The sequence below is a fragment of the Protopterus annectens genome, chromosome 16.part0 (genome assembly GCF_019279795.1).
Source record: "Protopterus annectens isolate FY-2018-M chromosome 16.part0, PAN1.0, whole genome shotgun sequence".
Taxonomy (NCBI): domain Eukaryota; kingdom Metazoa; phylum Chordata; order Ceratodontiformes; family Protopteridae; genus Protopterus; species Protopterus annectens.
The window spans coordinates 550963920-550988865 of record NC_056750.1 but is presented as its reverse complement, the minus strand read 5'-3'; the positions used below and the strand labels follow the sequence as shown (position 1 = coordinate 550988865).

Here is a 24946-nt window from a genome sequence, read left to right as displayed (position 1 = left end):
TCAGCTAATCCAGAAAGCAACTGTTTTGAGATCCAGAATGATCCTTGTTGCCCCTTACTGGCCTCGACAAATTTGGTTTCCGTTCCTGCAACGTCATCTACTAGATCAACCCTGGCATCTGGACCCAGCGCCAGATCTTCTGACACATCAGTCGGGTGGGCTGCATCAATCTCTCCAATCTCTCAACCTCACAGCTTGGTTGCTCCACTTCCAACCCTAGCCAGGCTTCCCTCAATCTCTCATTCAGTTTGTGACATCATCCTTGCTTTGCACAAGTCTACTACCAGAAAGACTTATGCTAGCAAATGGAAGCGATTCTCTGTTTGGACAGGGGAGAAACAAGTTGACCCTTTTACAGCCCCTGTCCATATAGTCTTAAGAGTTTTTGGCAGAACTTTTTCAAATGGGATCTTCTTCAGCCACCATCAGAGTTCAGTTGGCAGCCATTGCGAATTTTCACGTTGGATTGTCAGAAACCAGCATTATGTCACACAAATTTTGTAAAACCTTTCTAAAAGGAACCCTCTTACTTACGCCCCCGGTAAAAGATCCTCTCCCACCATGGGACCTAAATTTGGTGCTGTTGTCTTTAATTCTCCCTCCCTTTGAACCTGCAGCTTCCTCTTCATTAAATTTGCTCTCTTGGAAAACTCTGTTTTTATTAGCCATCACTTCAGCGAGAAGGGTATCAGAACTTCAAGCCCTTTGTGTTCGCCCTCCTTACCTCGTTTTTCACAAAGATAAGAGTGTCACTTAGGACTAATCCGTCCTTTTTACCCAAAGTACTCTCTGAAAAAAATCTGAATCAGACCATCAATCTTCCTGTTTTCTTCCTACTTTATACCAGTAGGTCTGAACGGAAGTTACATTGTCTAGACGTTCACCGTCAATTACGCTTCTACCTGGATAGAACCAAGCAGACGAGGAAATCAGAACAGCTCTTCCTGTCTTACGCGGAAGGGAAACAAGGCCTGCCAGTTTCCAAAGTAACTTTGTCCAGGTGGTTGACCTCTGTTATCATGTTGATTTACCAATTGAGGCATAAAGAGCTCCCTATTAAGGCCAGAGCCCATTCAACCAGAGCATTAGCTTCTTCAGTAGCCTTTCAGACAAGATTGCCAATGGATTCCATTTGTGCAGCGGCCACATGGGCCTCTCCACATACCTTCATTTCTCATTACAAGCTGGACATGACCTCTAGAAGCAGGGCTGATTTTGGTTCCACTGTACTCAAGAATTTGTTCCATTGAGCCACCCAGGACTAAGGTGCTATGGACGCTGTCCCATCCAGCAAGAATGAAGGCAAGATTGACAACTTAACATTGAGAAGTTATGTACTTACCATAACGTTCCATGTTAGTTGTCTTCTTCTCGCCTTCCTTCTTGCGTCCCACCCTCCATCCCCCTAGCCTGGCAAGCCCGAGAGTATCTTCTGAGATGTGTTATCATGAGAGTTATCTCCTTAGCTACCTCTTTCCTTTTCTTGGTAACTCTTATAAGAGTTTCTATATCACGCCTAGCATTATGGGACATAGGATAGCCTCGAGCCGGGAAAAATAGCTCTCAAGCTTTAGTAGTAGGCCGAGTCAGAGCCGAGGTTAGGCTCCAAACCCATCCAGCAAGAAAGAAGGCGAGAAGAAGACAACTAACTTGGAACGTTATGGTAAGTACATAACTTCTCATTCATGATGATCTTGCTTCACTCTAAATCTTAGAAAGTCAGATGTTCTTCGTGTCTCACTGTTGCAGTCATTAGATTTGGGTTATCTGCTTGCAGGTAGCCCTCAGCCGGCCTGATTATCAAAGTCCTGGGTCCTGCATCAGTTGTTGTCTCTTATTCCATGACGTCAGGTAGTCAGGGGTATAAAGCATGCAGCCGACGCCATTACATCAGTCTTTCTTGCCATGCGGTGCCCGAAGCAGAAGCAATTTGCAAGTGCCAGTCGGCCGACTCCTGAAATTTTCGTTTTCTAGTTTCAGAACCGATGTCTTCAGAAAATATAAGTACCCAGTTGGGGATCCTTTTTCTTGCTCTAAACCTATGTCAGTAAAAATTAGCAATTGTATTACTTGTGGAAAGCAAATACCTCATAAAGATTTTCATTCATACTGCATTCCTTGCTTAGGCTCAGACCACGATGTTCCTCGCTGTCGGTTTGTGCCTTATTCAATCCTTGAACTATTCGTTGTCGGTTCATTTTTGCATCTAACTATTTTGGTACTCGGTTTAATTATCCAGAAATGGCTTCGGTAAGCCATCCGACTACCGACATTCCAAAAAACCGTAAAGATAAAAACAGAGACAGGCCGCATAGGTCCAAAGCTGCCGACAACGCTTCCGTTAAGCTAGTCGCCAGTTCACCGGTACTCAGTGAGGCACTTTCGCAGCCCCTAATACCTGCTACTTCAGATTTGCAGGCCTCTACTGAGACCCATTCAGAGTCTGGTATGCCGCAAGATGCTTCTTCGACTATGGAACCTACGGATGTCTGTACCTTGGATGGGTCCAGAGCCGCTGTGCAGGCACCGGTTTCTGAGGGTGTATTCAGGCCTACTGACTTGCATATCAAACTGATGCTATCTTCTTCTTCAAGGCCTAAAACTCGATCCACGTCTAGAAAACAGATGTCCAAACCACATGGTCAGGCCCATATGCGTAAAAAACAAATGATAAGAATGGCTGAAGACCTTATTACTGTAATTAGGGGAAGCCAGCTTTCTCCCTGTAAGAGAACCTAGAACTGATTTTCCTTCTGATTCTTCTGATCAGGATTCTGAAATTTCTGTTTCTTCTGATGACCATGATTTGCCCTTATCTACCTGTGAGGATTCTGATGCAAAGGACTCCATACCCTCTGCTTCCCCTGCAGAAGATTTCTCTTTTGGTTAAACTTTGCACACTCTTAGGGAGCATTTCCGCTGGGAAAGCCAGGATTACTCTGACTCCAAAAAGAGGCTTAGGGAGTTCTTAATCCTACCCCAACACAGGCCTTTAGATATCCCTCCTGTACTGGATATTGTAGATGATGCCTTCTTGTAATCTAGCCTGGCCCCAGACACTTTACTTCCATCTCCCCGGAAACCTGACAGGTATTACAGAGTCCCTGATGCTCACAAGTTCCTCTTTAAGAATCCTACTGCGGACCCAGAGACCATTTCACAGGGACCCAAAGGCATTAAGGCTACTACTGCCAAAAACCCTACCCCCTCTGATAGAGATTCCAGGTCCTTGGACAGGTAGGGTAACAAGGTATACACTTCAGCTAATTTGGCCATTAGGGCCTTAAACTGCCAGTTTCATATGTTTAAGTATCAGCAGCATATTACTGGATTACTTAAACAGAAAATGATGTTGATTCCTGACTGTGCTGAAAATAAAGAATTACATGATTTAATGCATTCTGCCGAACCAGTTGGTAAACATACTTTGCAATGTGGTTTTGACTCTTTAGAGGCATCTTGCAGGGCTGCTGTCACTGGGTCTGTTCTTAGAAGGCATGCTTGGCTTAAGGAGCAAAGTTTGCCAGATTATGTTAAAGCTAAATTACTGGATGCTCCCTTAAACCAAGACCGCCTGTTTGGCACCAAAGCACAAGTAGTACTTAAAAAGATGGAGGAAAGAAGCTAAATCTATGCATACTGTTAAAGATTTCCTGCAAGTACAGCCTACCAGATTTAGTAGGCATTAGCCTTCTAAGAATTGGTCCTTTCCTGTCTCATCCAGGCCTTCTCAGTCCAAACCCAGGAACAGCAGACCATCTAGGCTACAGTCTCAAGGTACTCACAGGCCTAAGCAATGGGGAGCTCCCACTTCCAAAGCTGTAAGTAGTAAGACACCCCCCTATGGTAAACTGTCACAATGACTTAACCTTAAACTTTCAAAGCCCTGCTCAACTGACTGCTCCTTTAGAGGGAAAGAATGCCCTGCATGCAACTGGGAACTCATTACCCAAGACAAATGGGTTTTAAATATAGTTTCCTAAGGATACAGATTCCACTTCCACACCTTACCAACCCCAAACGGTTGGCCAGACCAACCCCCAAATCAGTGGGCAGAGGCTCAACAGCAGGTTCTCTCTTCTAAGTATCAGGAGTATTCAACCTGTCCCAGCAGAAGAATGGGGACAAGGTTTTTACTCAAGACTTTTCCTGGTACCCAGAAAAAACAACTCCTGGCATCCTATTCTGGACCTGTCTATCCTAAACACCTTTTTGGTAACCCCAAAATTCAAAATGCTAACTCTTCATCACCCGCTTCCCATGTTAAGCAAAAACACCTGGTTGGCAACATTAGACTTAAAGGAAGCCTACCTGCACATCCCAATAAGGGAATCTTGCAGAAAATAGCTACGCTTCATAGCAGGCTACATGCACTGTCAGTTCTCTGCACTGCCCTTTGGCTTATTTACTGTGCCCAGAGTATTCACATAGTGCCTAGCTCCAGTCATTGCATTCTGCAGGCAAAGAAATATTCAAATATACCCATACCTGAACGATTGTCTAATTCAGGCAGAAAACCAGGACATACTTTTACACCATCTGGCATTTGTAAAGAAGCTACTAACCTCACTGGGGTACACCATAAACTAAAATAAATCTCACCTAGTACCCTGCCAACAAATTGTATTCCTGGGAGCAAGCTTGAACACAATTTCCCAGATGGCCTACCTTTCACCAGAGAAACAAGTTTGACAGCCTACTTCAAACTACTGGGCACAGAGACCCAGCTATCTGCAAGGAAAATAGTGCAAGCCCTGGGGTTCATGGCCTCTTGCATCTTACTAATTCCATATGTAAGACTGCATATGAAGAAACTACAATTGTATCTAAAAAGCCTATGGTGTCAACATTCTCAGGACCTGGAAACAATGATTCCTATCATTCCTTGTGTAAAGACAGAGTTCCTTTGGTGGGCAGAGGCCTGCTACCACAACAAGGAGCTGCCATTCACTCTACCCCCTGCCGCCCAAACCCTAACAACAGACGCATCAGACTATGCATGGGGGGCTCACTTGGCAGGGCAGTGCATTCAGGGCAAATGAAACCTGAGTCAAATGCACCTGCATATCAATAAAAAAGAAATGTTAGCTGTACAGAATTCTCTGACAACCTTCAAGGACTACATTCTTCCAGGACAATTATTTGTAAAGACAGACAACACCACTGTTATGTGGTACATAAACACGCAGGGGCGAACCCACTCATACCCTCTCTGCAGACTAGCCATGGCTCTGTGGAACACAGCCTTGAGCTACCAAGTGCACCTACAAGCTCATTTCCTGCCAGGCAAGCTATATTATGACCTACTCAAACCAAAATCGACAAAAGGAAACTGTGTTGAAACAAAACTGGATACACTCCGAACCAACGGGTTGCTCTGTAGTACAAAATCACTAAATCCGTAAATCCAGAACACACAAACTTTTATTAAGCACAATGCGCAGGCTTTTCGTCAGTATCACACCAACTTCTTCAGAAACAGAAAACAGTGTCACACACAAACAACTGCCTTAAATACAAAATTTAAAAAAGGTCACATGGTCTCTGTGTTCTACAGAACTGCATATCAACCCACTAGCAAATGCTGAATACAATAATCTAATAAAAAACACTACTAAGAATTAACTACATCTGGCAACTAAAATATTATGTTAAAATTTAAAACGTCCTTACATGATGTAAGAACGAAGGCTCACACTGTATGGATATGTTGGTGAAGTATACAGACAAATTTTAAAACAATAGGAAATACAGAACCACGACATTATGCCCCTATAAGTAAAGTGCTGTTGCAAACAAAACTGAATAAATGTGAGACTTACAACAGCTGACAAACCCATTCAGCACCAATTCTGATGGAAAAAGTCATGGAACTCTTTACTGTCCTAGTATGAACTGTCCCGAAACTGTGCAGTTAAAGAAATAGTAAAACAAATTAAAAATTTGCAAACTTTTAAATTGTTTTACTATTTCTTTAATTGCACAGTTTCGGGACAGTTCATACTAGGAGGATGTTTGTCTCCTCGACTTTTTTCCATCAAAATTGGTGCTGAATGGGGTTTGTAAGTCTTTTTATTTCCTTGTTTGTTTAGTAGTTTTTGTACTTTTTCTTTATATAATTATTTATTGTTGTTTTAATGTCGTTTCCTTCATTATTTTTGTGGGTCTTCATACTCATAGCCATTATCAGTACAGTGTGAGCTATTGCTTTTAACATCTCATTTTAATTTGCCAGTTTTTAGTATTTTATTTTAACATTGTATTTTAGTCATTACGTTGTTTTATTTTAGTTTTTTTATTGGTTCAATGTAAACCAGATTTATTTAGTGTTGAGAGAACAATTTATCAATGAGACAGTGAGACCTTTGTTAAATTTTAGTGTTTACACAAAAATTAAGTTTGTTTGGTTGTGTAAGTTTTTATTACTTCAAAAGGCTCAGATAACTGATGTTTAAAAAATTTGAGCTTAATAAATTCTTTTTGTTGATTTTTGTTCAAGATTTCAAGAGATTGACCAAAGTTAACCCGCTGGTTCCAGTTAAATTTCATGGAATTGAGAAACTGGACTCAGGAAAGAGGAAACTGGAAAATGGATGCCCTGTTAATTACCAATTGGAGAAATAAGAGGAGAAGGACTCCCTCAGAAGAACTCCCTCTTTGTCTCCCTACAAATTCTCTCTGCCTCTGAACTCCCTCAGACAATGCCTGAGAGCCTGTGCCCTGTCCTTCACTTGGGAAAGCCTCTCAGTTTATGCCTTTCCTCCTCTGCCTCTCCTGCCTCTCAACTGGCCACAAACTGCTAACCTCTTAAACATCAAACAGACTGGGAACTGAAAGACCTGCCTCCACACACTTCCTGCTTACTTGCACCACAGCCTGGATCCTGCACGGCCACTTCCCTGCCCTAGACCTTCCAGCCTGGCTGATCACCCCTCTCAGCCCAAGAGAGCACAGTACTAGAAAATCCTATGCTGAAAAGTTGTAAAGATACTGCTCCTGGAGCCAAACTCAGAGGATCGGAACATCAGTGCCCAGCTTACCGTATGCTTTTCAATACTTAACAGTGATGCTTCACAAGGGCCTTTCCTTGTCTTCTATTAAAATTCATGCCACAGCCATTTCAGCACATTATAATACTGAGCCTCCCCTCTTCTCTCACCCCCTGCTGAAACAATTCCTTAGAGGGGCCAAAAATTTAAGACCACCCAGAAAGAGTCCCTACGTCAGCCTGGGACCATAACTTTGTATTGGAAAAGCTCACTCTACCCCCTTTTGAGCCAGCTGCAACTGCAGAGTTGAAATTCCCTTCTTGGAAAACAACCTTCCTTCTAGCCATCACTTCAGCAAGAAGAGTGTCTGAATTACAGGCCCTCGTGGCGTTGGAGCCTTTCCTCATCTTCCATGCGGACAGGGTGTCCCTCAGGACCAGTCCTTCCTTTATGCCCAAGGTGGCATCCAGTGTGGCCCTCAATCAGTCCATTCCTTTGCCAACTTTCTTTTCTAATCCACAGAACAAAGGAGAACGAATACTGTACTCTTTGGACGTGCACAGACAACTTAGATTCTATTTAGACAGGACTAAGCCTCTCAGGAAAACTGAACAGCTGCTAGTTGTCTTTCCTGCAGGGGCACAGGGGAAGGCCATTTCAAAGCAAACCATTTCTAAGTGGATAGGCCATTGCATTCATTTCTGCTATAAGCACCATGGAAACCCTACCCCACAGGGGATAAGGTCACATTCCACTAGGGCTGCATCTACTTCTACAGCCTTTCTCAGAGGTGTTCCTGCCAGGGATATCCTAGAAGCTGCTACCTGGAGTTCTGTACATACCTTCACCAAGCATTACCACTTCCCAATTTTTTCTAAATCCATAGCTGATTTTGCCACTGCAGTTCTGCAGGGCCTAATAGCTGGTCCTAATGCTCTCCTATTGCTTCTTCCCTTCATTAGCTTTGGGGAATCTGCCCAAATGTAATGACTGCAACCGTGAAACACGAAGAACATAGTACAGTTGTGTACACTTACCATAAATGTAGATGTTCGAGTGTATTCACTGTTGCAGTCCTGGTTACCCTCCCTCCAGCCCCCTGACTTCTATTGGCAATACCTCTCTTCTTGTTTACTGTATTTAAGCTTTCTGGTGTATTTGCTTTTTGTTAGAGTTGTAACCTTGTATATATTTGCTTCCCATTATGGGGGCACCTGACATCTGGGGCAAGAAAAAACTGATGTAATGGCGTCGGCTGCATGCTTTATTCCCCTGACTACCTGATGTCATGGAAGAAGAGACAGCATCCAACGCAGGACCCAAGACTTTGATAATCAGGCCGGCTGAGGACTACATGCAAGCAGATAACCCAAATGTAATGACTGCAACAGTGAATACACTTGAACATCTACAGTTATGGTAAGTGTACACAACTGTACTTTCTGACATCTTCTCAGGATTAGCTTTTCTTGGGTTGCAGAATTTAAACTCGTACTGTGCCAGCATTCTTCCTCCTGCAAAGGTCCTCTCAACAACTTTCTCTCTGTACCTTCTTCCTTTAGAAGACACCTCAGCAAGTGAGTTTCTAAGAGACTTGGAGATCATAGCATCCTCTACCTGTATGGTTCCCTTTACCAGACTCCAAATGAGAGAGTTCAGTGGTATCTATAGGCACTTTGGCTTTGGTAATGCCATCCTCTGGTCTTTCAAATTCCTCTCTTGCATTGCCTCAGGAAAGATTTTTTTTAAATTAGATCAGCTAGATATCTTTAAATTCATATTTTCCTTTTCTGATTCCCCCATTCAGGAGCTGTATACAGATGCTTCAGATCTAGCCTGCAGGGCTTCCTCTAACAGCATCAGGATCCAGGGAGTTTGGTCTTTTCTGTAGTTGACCAAACACATCATTGAAACTAAAATGAATGCTTTGATTTAGCTCCTGATGCCCTGCATTTCCTTTGGTTTCTAGGTCCCCTTAGAGTGTTTCTGGGCAACACCACGGTTAAGTGTTGCATAAACAGGTAAGAAAGAGAGAGTCTTACAGCCCTTGCAGGCTAACCCTAATAGCACAGGATTTTTCCATTCAGCACTAGTTGATTCTTCAGACACTATATATTCCCGTTAGAAAAGAGTTCAGTGGCAGACACTTTGAGCAGATCCAGGACAGATTCTCGTGCGATAGAGGGATGTTGTACTGCGAGAGTTTTCTGGACATTGTTCATAGATGAGGTACTCCTCAGGTGGATTTGTGTGCCTCCCCTTACAGCAGGCAACTCAGGAAGTTCTTTACGTCCTCTGGCATTTAAGCTTGGACACCTTATCTTTTTCTTGGACAGGGATGTTCTTGTATGCATTTCTCCCTGTTCCTCTCTTGCCAAAGGTCCTTCACAAGGTTATGTTGGACAGACTTAGAATCTTGTTGATGAGATGAAACAACTAGGAAAGCACACTAGAAGAAACAACCAAGGTAGATCCACCAAAAGCAAATTTATTGAAACTCACTCTGACTTCTCGGCCACAGCCTTGAAGGCTGTGGCCGAGACGTCAGAGTGAGTTTTAATAAATTTGCTTTTGGTGGATCTACCTTGCTTGTTTCTTTTAGAATCTTGTTGACTCTGTTTTGGCCCAGACAGCTCTGGTTTCCATTTCTCCTTTCCCCTGGCCAGGATCAGTCATCATATGTTACCCCACAGGATGGCCCTCCTCACTGAGGACAAGGGCTGTCTGTTGCCCTCATTTTCTAACCCTGCATTTCACACTCGGTGATAGAATTTTGATTCCTTCTAGCAGCACTTTTCTGAGGAAACACTTTGGGTTCTGCCGGATGTCAGAAAACCAACTAGAAAATCTTGCATAGCCAAATTGAAGAGCTTTTCTGCTTGGTATGAAAACAAAGAACTAGACCCTGTATCTGTGGGAATTCCTACTGTTCTTTCCTATCTGTGTGAGTTGCTCAGTTTTGGTCTTGGCTGATATTCTGATTGATTCCTTCTAGCAGCACGTTTCTGAGGAAAGACTTTGGGTTCTCTCGGATGTCAGAAAACAAACTAGAAAATCTTGCATAGCCAAATTGAAGAGCTTTTCTGCTCGGTACGAAAACAAAGAACTAGACCCTGGATCTGTGGGAATTCCCACTGTTCTTTCCTATGTGTGTGAGTTGCTCAGTTTTAGTCTTGACTGATATTCTTTTAAAGCTCATTTGTCGGCCATGTTTGCATGTCTGCCACTGGATCCACCTCTTTTTGAGGTCAATTTCTAAAAGACTTCCTTCATATTAGATCTTAAAAAACACTTATTTCTCTGTTTTGGGACCCAAACTCAGTTCTTGAAAAGCTGACCCAACCACCTGTTGAACCAGCGGACTCTTTCATTTTGAAATTGTGTAGCTGGCAGACTATCTTGTTGGCTCTGACTTCAGCCAAAATAGTCTCTGAATTTTAGGCTCATGAGGCCATTACTCATTCTCTGGCATTTCACAGAGACAGGCTGTCTCTCAGAACCGCACCTACATCTGTGCCTTAGGTTGTCAGTGGTGTCTTTGAATCAGACTGTCCATTTTCTGTAATACTTTGTTTTCCCGAAGTAAAAGTGAAAGTATTCTCCTTTCTTTGTATTTGAGTAGACAGGCCATATATTACCTAGATAAGACTAAAGCTATTAGAAAAGCTGAGCAGCTTTTTGTTTCTTTTCCGGACAAATAATTAGGTTTGGCTGTTTCCAAGCAAACATTTCTTACTGGATTTCTAAAGATGGGAGACATCTTCCTATTTGTGTTCAAGCTCATTTTAATAAAGCAGTTAACTCTTCGAGAGCTTTATTTTTAAGGACGTCAATGCTAGATCCATTCTGAAAGCTGCTTCTTAGTCTTCTGTGCATACTTTTACCAAGTACTATCAAATGGATATGTTTTCAAAAAACAGACAAGATTTTTCTAGGTCCATCCTACATATTTTTTGCAATCTGCCTCATTTGTTTCTTACCCTTCCCAGTCTTTGCAGTTGCTTTAGTACTTTCGCAATAGTAACGAATATTGCAGCAATGATTAAGGATGGATAAGTATTCCATCCCTCCCTCCTTCTCCTGATATTTTTATTTTTTATTTATTTATTTTTTTTTATCCTTTGACCAATGGAATTTATTTTCCTTTTTCTTTATTTTCACATAACATGTTATTTTGTGCCTCATCTGCTGCTCCTCTTCTGGGGCAAATCAGTTGTATGTGTTTTGCTCTTGTGTGTCACTTGTGTGCCCCTTACGCTTTCAGACGTGAGGCATACATCTAACGTATAGTGCATGGAAGGGACCAGTCTTTGGTGTGCTGGCTGGGCATACGGCTACTCTTGGTAGGATATCCCAATAGTAAGGAATAATGCAGTAGTGATAAGTAGACATCTACTATTATGGCAAGTTCTTACTGTACTTTCTTCACTTGTCACCAGTGCAGTGAGCCAAGCAACCATAATTCTTCTTAAATGGGTGATCTAACCATGACCTGTCATTCCTACCCTTCACTATCTGGCTTCTCTGTCATTTTTGATGCTGATTGAACACTGGTCATGTGGTGTTTGTCAAGGTTTTTTTCTTAGGCAACTGTGTTATGCACAAACACTACCATGAAAAGGTGTAGTGCAGAAGTAGATATGTCTATGTCTGTTGTTTTGACATATTTAGTCTCTTCTTATGATTGTTGTTTAGTTTGGGATTTGGACACTTCTCTTTTGTTATACACCATCCTCTAGTAATACCTGGTGCTTCTGATTGTAAATATTACAGGTTCCCAATCTTGTATTTCAGAGCAGCTCTTCAGGATCAAGATTTCTAGTGTGTTGTCATCTGCTTTAAGTGAGGTTCTAACTGTATATGCATGACTGGAACCTCTTTTTGCTGATGACATTGTCCTTTCTTTGCATCTCTCATTTCTTTGATGAAAAAATTACTATTTATCTATTTATATATATTTTTTTACTTACTAGCCAAATCCCCTCATGACAGTTACCTCTTTTCAGGGATCTCTTTGGACCATTGACAAATTTGTTATGCTGAAGTTGTTTTATTAAACGGTGGCTAAAGGAATTCAACTCAGGACTATACATTGAAGTTTATTTGCATTCTATAACCTTAGTCTCTGCACCAAACTGCTGGATGAGGTATTCTGCCTAGTTTTTCCTCAGTAATTTTTCATATTATATAAATACATTGTTGTAATTTGCAGTAATTGCATGAAATAACTGAGGTATCTTTGTAAGTTATGTCTTTTTGTTATTATATTGGGGTCTCTCAATGAATTCTGCTGAAGGTTTTCATTTGATCGTGTGTTACAGTTGAGGTGTGCCTTTTGGAAATGTGCTCAAGTATTTGTTTTACATTAAGATTCTTATTCAGCTCTGCTTTGCTCGTTTTCCATACCAGATTTAATTTATCATTGAGCTGTATAATACTGTAAAAAATTTGTAGTTTTAGAGAAGACTGTGTCTAGAACAGTCTGTCATTAATGTTTCTTACTTCTTTTTTTTTTCAGCCCAGCTTTTACCGAGTAACAAGAGGAGGAGAGAGTCTAAATTCCGTAGTGTGATATCTGATATCTTTGATGGCTCTATACTCAGTTTGGTACAGTGTCTTACATGTGATAGGGTATGTGTATGACAGAACTTGTTTTCTTTCTCCATATTTGAAACAGCAAAATTAGCCATTTACAAGTGGTCTAATATCACAAAGATAATTGTATGAACTGATAAAGCATACCTTACTTAACCTTTAAAGATTCATGTGAAAGAAAGGGATAACTTAAGGCCCGGGACAAATTTTTTTTTTTTTTGCTTTTAATACCAAATATGTGAGCTCACTTTTACTAAAAAATGAATCATTCCATCTCATGAAGTCCTTTTTGAGGAAGAAAGCACAAATTTGTTAATTAAAAAAAAACAAACAAAAAACATTGAAATCCAAGCTGAAGTCATGTCTTTTCTCTTAATTTTATATATATATATATATATATATATATATATATATATATATATATATATATATGAAGTCACAAATATATGTGCATACGTGCATTATTAAATTTTTGTTTGAACAGATTGCATGTATTCAGACACGCACAAAATATCAAAACATTAATTCTTGAGTTCTTAATTGGCAGTACATTGAAGCATTGTTTTTATCCTACTTGTTCCAGTGTACATAACACTGTAGAATCTGTCTCAGAGGAAATATTTGGAGTGCATGTTCTGTGAAAATGTGGACTGAGCAGGTAAATATAATTTTAGAGAGATTGTTTAAAGCTGTAACTGGTTTTAAAGAGTGTGTGACCAAGTGAAATGGACAGCATTTATGATGAGTTGGAATTCATTTTGTGATCTGCAGATTGGTCAGTGACACCACCAATAATGTACCAAAAATACACCATATGCAGTCTGGTTGAACAGGCCTTGGGGATGTGTGGAGTGGGTTTTTGTTTTTGGGATTCTTTCTCGCAGTACAGTTGACCCCAGCATATACTGTAAAATGTAGCATGGTTGACACCTTGTTTGTATGGATTTTTTTAGGTTACAGCCTTCCACTAGCAAGACTTCCAAGATGGTTTCACACTGATCAGCAGCTTAATTTTATCTCTTTCAGTGTGAAAAGAGAAACTGAGAGATAAGGGCCAATTTTAGTAAATTCAGTTATTGGCTAGTAAGTAAAAAAATCCTGTATTAGTAAAATGCTGTCATACCAGCAGAAAGAGTTGATCTTGACAAAACTTTGGCAGCTGGGCAAATTGTTAAAAATTGTAGACAGTAGAGTGTTTGTGGAAATGCCAGCAAAGACAAAATATTGAGAGTCTGAAAGAAAATCAACCAGAAAATGTGAAGGGAAAACACTGAGTGGGAAGACTCCTACAACTGTTCAGCAAAAAGTAGTTCAAACTCCAGTTTTGATGCAGGACATGGCTTCCAGTAATTTAGAGTGAAAAATAAATCAAATGTACTCAGAGCTGATTAAACAAAACATTTAAGGAGTATTCAAACCTCAAATAACAAAGACTGGAGAAAATGGAAGAAGATTTAACTAACTATTGAGATGAACTGATAAATTTCAGAAATCAGAGGTTGAAATGAAGAAAAGTAGGGCTGAGTGTGAGATTGCTCAAAAAGAGCTGTTTCAAAACATGGTAGAATCAAGAAGACATAGCACACTGGGAAAACCTGAGATTTTCTGCTGCACCACAGACAAACTGGAAGTAACAGACTGTATTTATTTTATGAATGTACAGATAAACAACTGGACTGATATTCTACAGCAGGATTTGATAATTGAAAGGGCACATTGTATGTATGCTCGAAATCTGGCCATGTGAAAGCTGCCAAGTCCTGTATTAGTAAAATGCTGTCATACCAGCAGAAAGAGTTGATCTTGACAAAACTTTGGCAGCTAGGCAAATTGTTAAAAATTGTAGACAGTAGAGTGTTTGTGGAAAACGATTAATCACTATACACGCAACAGAAGAAAAGTAAATTTATTTCCGCAGTCAGTGAATCTTGAGAGGGTGGTTTGAGCGCCAAGCTGCTATATCCAGCTGTTTTCAGAATGCTTTTTTCCTGGAGGATCAAAGTCATTTTTTTATGCAGAACAGGCTAAGTAAGAAATACAAAAGTTTGTCCAATAAAAAGTGAGCCATCAAACAGAAGGAGACTCTGCTTTTCATTCTTCTGAAACAGCTGATAGACTGTCAGTGAAACCTTTCCAGCGTTCCAAAGGTACATGCTTGAGAGACAGAAAAAAGAGCAGGAGTTGACAGTAATTGGGAGTATCTTGGATTTGAACCAGGGTCTGTTGTCGGTAGATGGAGATGAACAGGAAGAAGACCAGCAGCACCGAAATTAGTCAGTAAATGAGAGATTATAAAGCATCAGTCACATTTCTGAAATATGGATTGACTTCTGTTGACTTTATTTAACTTGTGGGTGTCTGAAAAACATACACCCAACATTATGCCATTAATGCTAAGTAAAACTTAATAGTATTTACATAAAACTTTCCATGATGTAAATTGCATGTTGTATAGTAAAACATTTTCGGTTATTGCTGTATGTGATGAAGATGCTAAAATAAACAAGTGCCTTTTTTCTTTTTTGTTTTAAGAAATGTAGGCATTACAATGTTAAAAGAGAAATGCTGAACAAAACTATGTCTAAGTTGATAAGCTATAATTTTGCATTCTTGAAGTGGGAGACTAGCTGTAAAGGTGATCAGATTGTAATATATGTAGAATTGAGAAGTCTGAAGCTGAGGGCAGCTGTACATTTGGGACAGTTGTTCCTGTTAGGAGGGTTAAACTTTATTTGAAAATGTACATAGTTTGTGTGTTTGATTCAGGGTAATAGGTTTTGGGGTGGGTGTTCTTCAGGTGTGTGTGTGTTTGAGGGTTTTCATTAAAACAAAAAGTATTTTTTTCAACAAGAAACCTCTTTACTAAATTGTCATGTATGACATGGGTAATCTTACATTTATATAAATGAAATTAAACCATACTGACACAATCTTAGTTGCAAACATGCATTACAAACTATGCCAACCCAACTGTAGCTGCAAATATTATACATTATTTAAAATATATCCAGTCATTGTCAGTTAGCCATTGCATAGCTCATTCTTTTCCTGCCTTCTTGCTCCCGCCCTTTTCTAAAGATCCCAGTTTCCAGTTGTTTTATCTCTGTTACTATCTTCGCAACTTGTACTTGGTTTAGATTATGATTTCAATTTTCTACTAATTGCTTTTTTGGCAGCCATCATAATTGTACGTCTAGGCAATTCCGGTTCTGTATCATAGCTCAAAAAATAATTTCCTTAGTTGCACCAATTTGCGCACCCAGCATCTCTGACAGAGCAGTCTGCAGGGAATCTTCAAAGTCTGTCAATTCATTACACTCCCTGAAAATATGTTCCCCGTTGCCTCTTTCTTCCCCTTCACACCTCTAACATTGCCTTCTACTTGGGGTATAAAAATACCTACATACACTTCCAGGCAAAGAACCAAAATCTTCTAGACTTTGTTGCATATTTGGGAGGCATACATATATTCTTCCATTGTTTCCTTGTGAAGTGCTCGTCCAATCTTTCTTCCCAATCCTTTCTAACCTCCTATGATTGATTTTTATAGTTATCATGTAATATTTTCTATGCTCTACTAATTATTCATTTCTTATCAGCAACGTCTGTTCTAGATTCTGCTAAAAACACTACCAGTGCTGCTCCTTCATTTAGGACCCCCCTATTTCTTTCTCTGTGGCTATACTCGCATATCAATCCATGATAGGGAAGGCAATCTCGAACCTGCAGTCCAAAAAACATTCTTGCTGTTTTCCCATTATGTTACCTTTTTAGTTATTTGCTGCCAATACCTTGGTTCCTTTTGCCTGTTTTCTCCAGTACATTCCAGCCCTCTCATGTATGTTGTCTGTATCCCTAATTGTAGTCATCCTTCTAGACAGAATCTCCTTTCTCCATTCTCATGTTGGCTTAATTCTTAGAATACTTTCTGCCACTTTATGAATATAATATTCTGTATGATTATTGTTATTCTCCTTAAAGGTCTGCATACAAAATTCCAGTCTCCTTGTTTCTTGAGCCCCCCCCCCATTTCGTCATTATCTCTTTCCACTTTGAGTTATAGTTTTCTGCTTGTGCTGTGTATAGGAGACTTAACTGTGTTGCTCTGAAATGCTCCTTCAAATCGGGTAATCCCAGTCTGCCCTGTTCTATTGGAAAAATAAGCTTATCTTACTTGACTCTTGCCATCTTCCTCTCCCAGATAAAATCCTTCGACTCTTTATTAATTGCTATCCATACTTACCAAAAGGACTAAAAATATTTTAACTTCTTGTATCTTACTATTGATATCCATTTTACAGAGCTTCCATTTCCTCAGTTTTTGTATTATCTTTTGTTTAGTCTCTTCCCATATATCCTTAGCTGCCACACCGGAATAATTTTTAATCCATATTCCTAAATGCTTTTATCATGTCCCATAAGTATGGGGATTGCTGAACCAATTCATATGTGGGTACATAATTTGCTGCTAGTGCCTTTGTTTTAGCTTCATTAATTTTGTATCACAAAAGATCTGGAACAGTCTCAGTATGTTCTACAGCAGTGTAATGTCCCCTTCTGGTTTTGTCAGGTGTAAAATAATATCATCTGCAAATAGAGCCAGCTTTTCTTGACTACCATACCAATTATATCCTTGAATTTCTGAGTTCCTTATTTTCTTTGCCAGTGGTTCTAAATATAATGCAGATAAGAAAGGGGAGAGATGACACCTCTGCCTGGTTCCTCTGCTAAAGCAGAAATTATCAGAGAGGACCCCCCCCCCCGCCCTTTTAAATTTTCATCTCCAGTCCTTCTGCTCATAAAGTTTTAGCTTCCTCTGTCAAATGCTTTCTCTGCATCAAGATAAAGCAACAACAGTGGTATTTTCTTACATTCTGCTTCTCTCTGGATCATCAGTGTTCTGGTAATGTCCTCAAATGTTTGCCTTTCCTCCACAAAGCCACATTGATCTGTACCTGTCAATTTTGACATCACTTTTGCAATTTGTTTAGCCATTATAAACACTTTATAATCTTAGTTTAGAATTGAAATGTGACTGTATAAAGCTGGTTCTGATGTATATTTAATTTACCCTCTTTGTGTATTACAGTTACCATCGCTTTCTTCCAGGATGTTGGCTCTTCTCCTCCTCTTAAAATAGTTTTAAACAAAACCTTACAGTGCTTAATCCATTTTTCCCCCTTTTAGCTTGCAAACTTCCACAGACATACCATCTATTCTTGGGGATTTTCCTGTAGATTTGGTTATACATCACCATTTTTATCTCATCTCCTCCTATCCTGCTAGTAATTGAGCCTCCTCTACCTCTAGCCTTAGCATATTTAATTCTTTCATAAAGATTTCAATTTGTACCTTTTCTTTATTTCTTTATTTCTCTGTTTCATACAGACTTTGATAGAATTTCCAAAATATGTCTAATACTTCTGCAGAATCCCTTGTTATCTTCCTTGTTATATGCTCCCTAAGCTTGGTGATGGCCCTTTCTACTTTCTGTTGTCTGGGTCATTGTGGTAAAACGTTTTGTGCTCTGTAGTTATCAAAATACAGTTGCTTAACAGCCATCTTTCCGAACTCATGCATATTATCAAGGTAATCCCTTATTTTCTGTTTAGCATTCTGCTGTTGCTCCTCTTGTTCTGTGAAATCCCACCAGTTTGCAGTACTTTTTGTCAGTCCCTATGAATAATTCTTTTTACTTTTTAACCATCTCTCCTTTTTTTTATTTCAACCCTATTTTTAAACTCCACTTTAATTTTATCCCACCGCCGAGCTATATTTTTAGTAAAAATTTCTGTCTTCTGCAGTAGCTCCTGAATAGTTTCCACTACCCATTCCTTAAATTTCTTTCTTTTCAACAGATGGGTAAGAAAGCACCAGTGTCTCATTTTTATTTCATTATCCTGTGTTTTTATTTTAGTTGTTATTGGTGCATAATCTGAAATAGTTATTTGATGTGTATCAAGACCTTCAATTAAAGCATATGTTCCTATGAAGTGTAAATTATGTCTAGCCTAGCCCAGTTTTTGTATCTTGGGGAATAATATGTAAATTCACTCGGAACCTCTAGTACTGAATTCATATCTTCCATGCCAAATATTTTCATAAATTTCTTTAAAAATGTACCCTCCTTTATTATATTTTCCCTTCTGAGATCCCATATACATCTTCACTATTGGAAATCAAATTACAATCCCCAACTATAGGTAATATTCCTTGCTGAAAAATGAGTACTTCTCCCAGAATTTTTTAAGGTCCATTGTAGCATTTTTTCGGTGGAATATAAATCATGCCAGTGTAATCCTCATTCCTTGCCAGTAGCCCCCTAGTACCGCAAATCTGCCATTATTGTCTTTTTTTATCCTCTTCTATCACTATAGGAGCTCCTCTTGCAATTAATATAAGTACTCCGCTCTTCCTTTGCCCCAGATATTCCACTGAATAACCATCCTGAAAACCTTTCTTTGTCAAATTCACATGTCCAGTTCTTTCCAATTGTCTTCCCTGTAGCATAGCTATTTGGATTCCACATTTTTAAATATAGTTCACTACTTTTTCTTTTTTGTATTTATCTGTAAGACCATTATTGTTTAAAGACATTATAGAAAGCATCATATTTTTGAGAGGTTATTCCCACCATTTATGTATAATAGCTTTTTTTAAATGTCTAGTTTCAGGTTTTGCGTTACATGCATGTTCTGTTTGGCAGGTTAATCTTTTATAAATTTGCTTCTTGTCAGAACTTTGTTTTATTTCAAACCCTCAAACAAAAATGCACATACACACATTACCCCCTAAAACCTGTTAACTTAAGAACAGCCAGAACGATGTACATCTTCAGATATTGAAGTTTTACCCTCCTAATCCCCTTGTAATAGGAATAAACGTTCCAAACTGTCAGCCACACACACACACTCGAGCTAATGTAAAAGAAAGACTATCCATAAGATGCATGTTATAGCCTGTGATTCTCTTAAGTGCTATCTGGTTTTTATCTCTCTTTTTAGATCTTTCAGCTGGGAAAAGATTTGCATGCTTTAAGAAAACAATTTCTCCAAGCCATTTTTTCTTTTTCAAATTGTCTGCTAGAGACATGAGAACCAGACACAAAACTGTTTACTAGAAAAAAAGCCTTATAATAATCATTTTTTTCATTTACTTGCTTTCTTTTAAAACTTGTTACTAGTTTAAGCTAAAGGCTTTAACCCAGTCATTCCCCTATGCAAGAATGAGAAAAAGCACACTAATTTTTCTTTTGTCATGCTCTTTTAAGCAGATCTTTTTTGTGCATTGCAGTGCCTGCATTTCTTAAAACTGTGCAAGGAGAAGGAGAGAAGGGAGAAAGAAACCAAAAGAAAAAAAAAAACAGGAGCACTTATTTTCATTAGTATCCCCATTACACTTAAAATAACTGAAAAAAACGTTATAACATGCAAAGAAAATGCTGCACCATTTAAATAGAAGCATTAAGTAAAAATTTTGTTTTACTTAGTTAACTTTTTTCTCCTCTCCTGAGTATTTTTCCAAACATTAATGATATGAAGTAGGGCATATGCTTTAGAGTCCCCTACAAGTTTAACGAAGTCCACAAAGGGTCCAATATGTCCAGATTTATATCTTGTTCCGTCATGTTTCATAAATAAAGTTATTGCTTTGTAATCCCACATTTATAAATTTCCAGGTTACAGATTTTATTCTCCAAACATTATGACATGAAGTAGGGCATATGCTTTAGAGTCTCCTACAAGTTTAACAAAGTTCAAGAAAGTCCAATGTTTACAGATTTTCTGTTCTATTGCTGTTCATCTCTTCCTGCCCAACCCTGTCTCTGATTCTTTTCCAATGTATTCTCAGTTCCTCTAATCAGCTCTTGTGCTTTTTTTCCCCTGTGTCAAGCATCTTCTGTTGAAACACTGGAAAAGGATAAGCTGCACAGTCTCTGTCTGGTCTTTATTACCAGAAGAACAAGAAGCAGAATTGCCTGTTTCACAGATCACTTTTTATTGGGCAAACTTTTATATTACTTTCTTAGCATGTACTTCATGTAAAAATGATTTTGTTCTTTTAGGAAAAAATAGTTTGAAGATAGCAGAGTACAGCAATTTGAATCTCTCTCCTGCTTACCGACATTCCCTGAATAATGGGATACATTTACTCCTCTTCTGCCTAGTGTACAATGAGTAGTCATTCTTCACAAACCCTCTGGTATCTTCCACATTTTGTATTTTGTCCTTCTGCCACAGTTTTGTCAGAATCAGCTCCTTCTGCTGGTAAGATTGCATCTTTACTGTTAAAGGTCTAGGTTGTTTTCTCATTGTCAGGTTTTCAGCATACACATAATGTGCCATTTCAATTAACAATTTGTGGTATGGAATACTAGACAAGTTGTTTATTTGTGCTTTCATAAAATTAAAAACAGTCTGTTCCTTCCAGCTTCTTGGGTACAGCAGAAAATCTCAGGTTTTCCGTACATGCCCTTTTTGCTAATTCTATTATTTTTTGAAACATCTCTTCTTGTGCAGTCTCGTATTCAGCCAGCCTTTTCTTCATTTTGTCCTCTGAGTTTTGCAGTTTTGTCATGTTTTCTGAATATCTGCTTACAGCATCTTCTTTTTTTTCCCCAGCCTTTTATTGTTTGAGTTGATATGCTCCATCAGTGTTTCATTTATTTTAGTCTGGTCTGTGTGCATTTCCCTTATACTTCCTCTGGGTTACTGTAAGCCATGTCTGGAGCTTGCACTGCTTTTTGCTGGACAGCTGTAGTACTTTTCCAAGTCAGTGATTTTTCGTCACCTCTAGTCCTGTGTATTTCTTTTTTCCTGGCATCCAGGCAGTGCACTTAGCACTAGTTACTGAAATTTACCCAGAAATTTAGGTCCACTGTTTTTCTCTGCCAAGATTCTGTTTTCACACTGAGAGAGCTAGAATTAAGCTGTTACTCCATGTGGAGCCATCTTGAAAGTCTGTTGTATTATCTTTTTTGAGTGAAAATTCATATGCATGACTGAGGAAGCATGTGGTGTAGGTGATAGTGGCTACAAAAAATTAAGAAACTTTGTCACTTATTTTTTACACCAAGCATATTGTCACGTACCCGGGATTTTTATCTCATCTAGAAAATTCATGGATAGAATTTTGGGAGATGTTCTTCATTCCCACTGCTGCAGTAGCGTTTATGCTATATAGGTTGATTCCCGCCTAGGAAATAACAACTGGACAGCTTCATTAAGATCTGGCTCCCCCCAACACATGCACTTTCACCCTGATTGCTAAATGGTTAATCCCAAGGAGGGAAATCAGCAGTCAGATTGAAGATTTCTTGAGTAATTTCTTGTCATCTCCAGAAGAAACATATCTCTGGTATCACAGAAGCAACAGTTGTCTACGAATTTTGTTTCTGACATGTAAATCCCTGTGGTGGAACCTCACCACAGAGAAATTGCCCTTTAAAAAAAAAAAAGATATTTTACTTTTTTGAATAAAAGCAGTATTTCCCCTTTAAGAAACCCAGTATTTTTTTTTTACAATGTTGGACGTTTCGTGTGTTGATATGTTTTATACTGCCTGTGTAAATTTTGATTATTTGGGACAAAAAAGTTTACTTAGGGAAGAGAAGGAGCATATTTGACCATAATATTTAGATCCCTGTGTGACAGCCTACTGTCCAAATTGCCTTTCTGTCATTGTGTTTTAAGTGTTTGAAGGTACTGACTGAGAATTTGTGGTCTACTTGTGATTTTTCTTGTAAAGGGACTGAGGAAGGTGTTGAGTGCAAGTACGCTGCTTGAGAACACTCACTGATGACTTACCTTAGGACTGACTCGCTTCAGTATTCACTTTTGGCTCCTGTTCCTCGGTTATAGGATGGATACTTACTCCATATCTTCTGGTTCTTCTCTTGCTGTACCTACAAATGAATAAAAAAAATTACTTGCGAACTAGTCTTCGCTATTGTTGTGGATTCAGTGCACTCCTCAGTTGACAGTGGCCTTTGTTTGTTCCTTAGTCCACTCAATTACTTCTCTAGCTTCCTCTTGTTGTCGGGAGGGGGTCAGGGTCTGGCAAAATCATCTTCAGCTTTACCAGTGTTCAATACTTGCATGCGTCTAAGCCAGACTGTGGGACATCCTTCTTGGGGTAATGAGGGCAAGAGAGCATTAGACTGGGCAGATGTCCTTCCTTCAAGTTAGTCTTCAACTCTTTATTAATTAGTATCCACAACTTCTCCTCTGGTTGGTAAAAAAAAATGCCAAACCTGTGTATAAAATAGTAAAAACATTTTATTGCTTGTGTCTTGCTATCAGTATTCATAGAAAAAAGCTTCCAGTTTCTCTGTTTTTGTATGATATTTTGTTAAATCTCTTCCCACACATCCTTAGCTGCCATAACATAATCATTTTTTAATATGTATTCCTAAATACTTTATTTTATCATGTCTCTGTAAGTATGGGTATTACTGTGCCAATTCCTGTGCAGGTACATAGTTTACAGCTATAGCATTTGTTTTATCTTCATTAATTTTATATCTTGAAAAAAAACTGTAACTATCTCAGAATGCCACACAACAAAGAGATGTCCCTTTTTTGCTACTGTCCGGTATAAAATATCATCTGCAAATAAATCTAACTTTTCTTGAATACCATACCAGTTATATCCTTGAATTTGAGTCTCATTTCTTTGTCATTGGTTTTAAGTATAACACAGATAAAAAGGGGGTTACAGCACTCCCCTGCCTGGTTCCTCTGTTCAGATACAAATTATCATAGATGAACCATCCCACTATGATTTTTGCCCTTGATCCCTCATATATCTCCAAATTAATCTTACTGTATCAGGAAATGCAAATGCTTCCATTGACATACTCATAAAAATTACAACTTACTTTGTTAAATGTTTTCTGTGCATCAAGACCCACCAACAGCAGTGCTGTTTTTTTAATATTCTGCTTCCCTCTGAGACATCATTGTTCTCTTAATGTTGTCAAATGTTTGCCTCCCCTTGACAAACCCAATTGATCCGTATATCTCAAGTTTGGCAGTACATTTGCCATTCTTTTAGCCATTATAGATATAAACACTTTATCTGAAGTAGTTAACTTCATTTTATCTGCAACCTGTGGGTATTTGGATCCATATCGGATCCAAGACGGCAAATTATTTTCTAGCATCTGCTCTAAGCTCTGAGCTCCTCCCCTACCCATAATACACCACCATCTCCTGCCTTCCCCCAGATCTCGTTTGCCGCGCCACAGTGAGCATCGTGATCTCTTTGCTCTGAGCTAAGGGATAAGTAAGTTGGGATTATTCTTCCTATTTAGTGTATCTGTGATTGTTAGTATATCCTACCTCCCCCATTAGTATAACGCTATGTTCATCGGTTCAAAAAAAAAAAAAAGTTTTTTGCCGTGTCAGTTGCTGTTAGGCCCACTTTCCCTCAGCGTGTGTGTGTTGTATTCTTTCTGTAGGGAGTGGCGTTCAGTTTTGGACTATGGCTGATCAGCCTAAATCAGTCTTCAAAAAATGTACAGAGTGTGGCCACAAGCTCTCAACGGCTGATGGTCACACTCTGTGCGTAATTTGTTTGGGAGTGCCCCATTTATCCACCCAGTGTGCTATCTGTGCGGGTTTTAACCTAAGAGCTCTCAGGGATCGAAAGGCCATATTGGTCGCCAAGGGTCTTCTCCCTGCTTCTATGCTGGATTCTGCGTCGGCCTCAATCTCTGGTACTCTCACCAAATCACCCACCCAGTCAGGGACTCAAACTCCTACTTCTTCTGGTGCTGGGGCAGACAAGCAAAAAGAAAAAGACAGAGACAAGGACAGAGAAAGGTGCAGGGACGATAAAGAAAGGAAGAGGGATAGGCCTCTTAAGAGATCCCCGGACAGGGAGCCATTCCTTAGCCCTCCTTCTAAGACTTCGTGGCCAGTTTCTCCGCAACTACGATCATCCCGTTTCTCGCCGGAGCCGCTGTAATCTTCGGATCCAAGGCCTTCCTCACCTTTACTGCGCAGACCAGCCAGATCCGAGTTGGTTGCTTTTTCGCTATTGACTCTGAGCCTATTGGACTTAGACATGGACAGGATGATGCGGAGATTTCTTCAGGCCCAAATACAGATGGGAGTCTTGCCAGGCCCCTCTCCCTCTGGAGGGGGGGACCTCTATGCCCTTTTTCTGCTCCATCTCTCCTTCCCCGATCCGGGCGACTGCTTCAGGGTTTTTGGATCTGAGGCTCTTTGGAGCTGGTAGCTCGGCACCGACGGTTCCTCCAACCTCAACTCCGTCTGTTACCTTGATTTCCTCTGATCCGGCTGGTTCAGATCCAGGTGACTCTCGGAGCCATGGACAGGGAGTTGGACCCGAGGGAG

General features: G+C 39.5%; 1 protein-coding gene across 5 annotated transcripts in view; it reads left to right on the top strand.

The window, feature by feature from the left end:
• The window catches only part of USP20 (ubiquitin specific peptidase 20), a 5014215-nt gene that overhangs the window by 2079241 nt on the left and 2910028 nt on the right, over positions 1–24946 (top strand). For all 5 annotated transcript variants that reach the window (XM_044058629.1, XM_044058630.1, XM_044058628.1 and 2 more), the window contains one exon: positions 12508–12620. In XM_044058629.1, coding sequence (XP_043914564.1) covers positions 12508–12620 — 113 coding nt within the window. The remainder of the gene's footprint in view (positions 1–12507; positions 12621–24946) is intronic.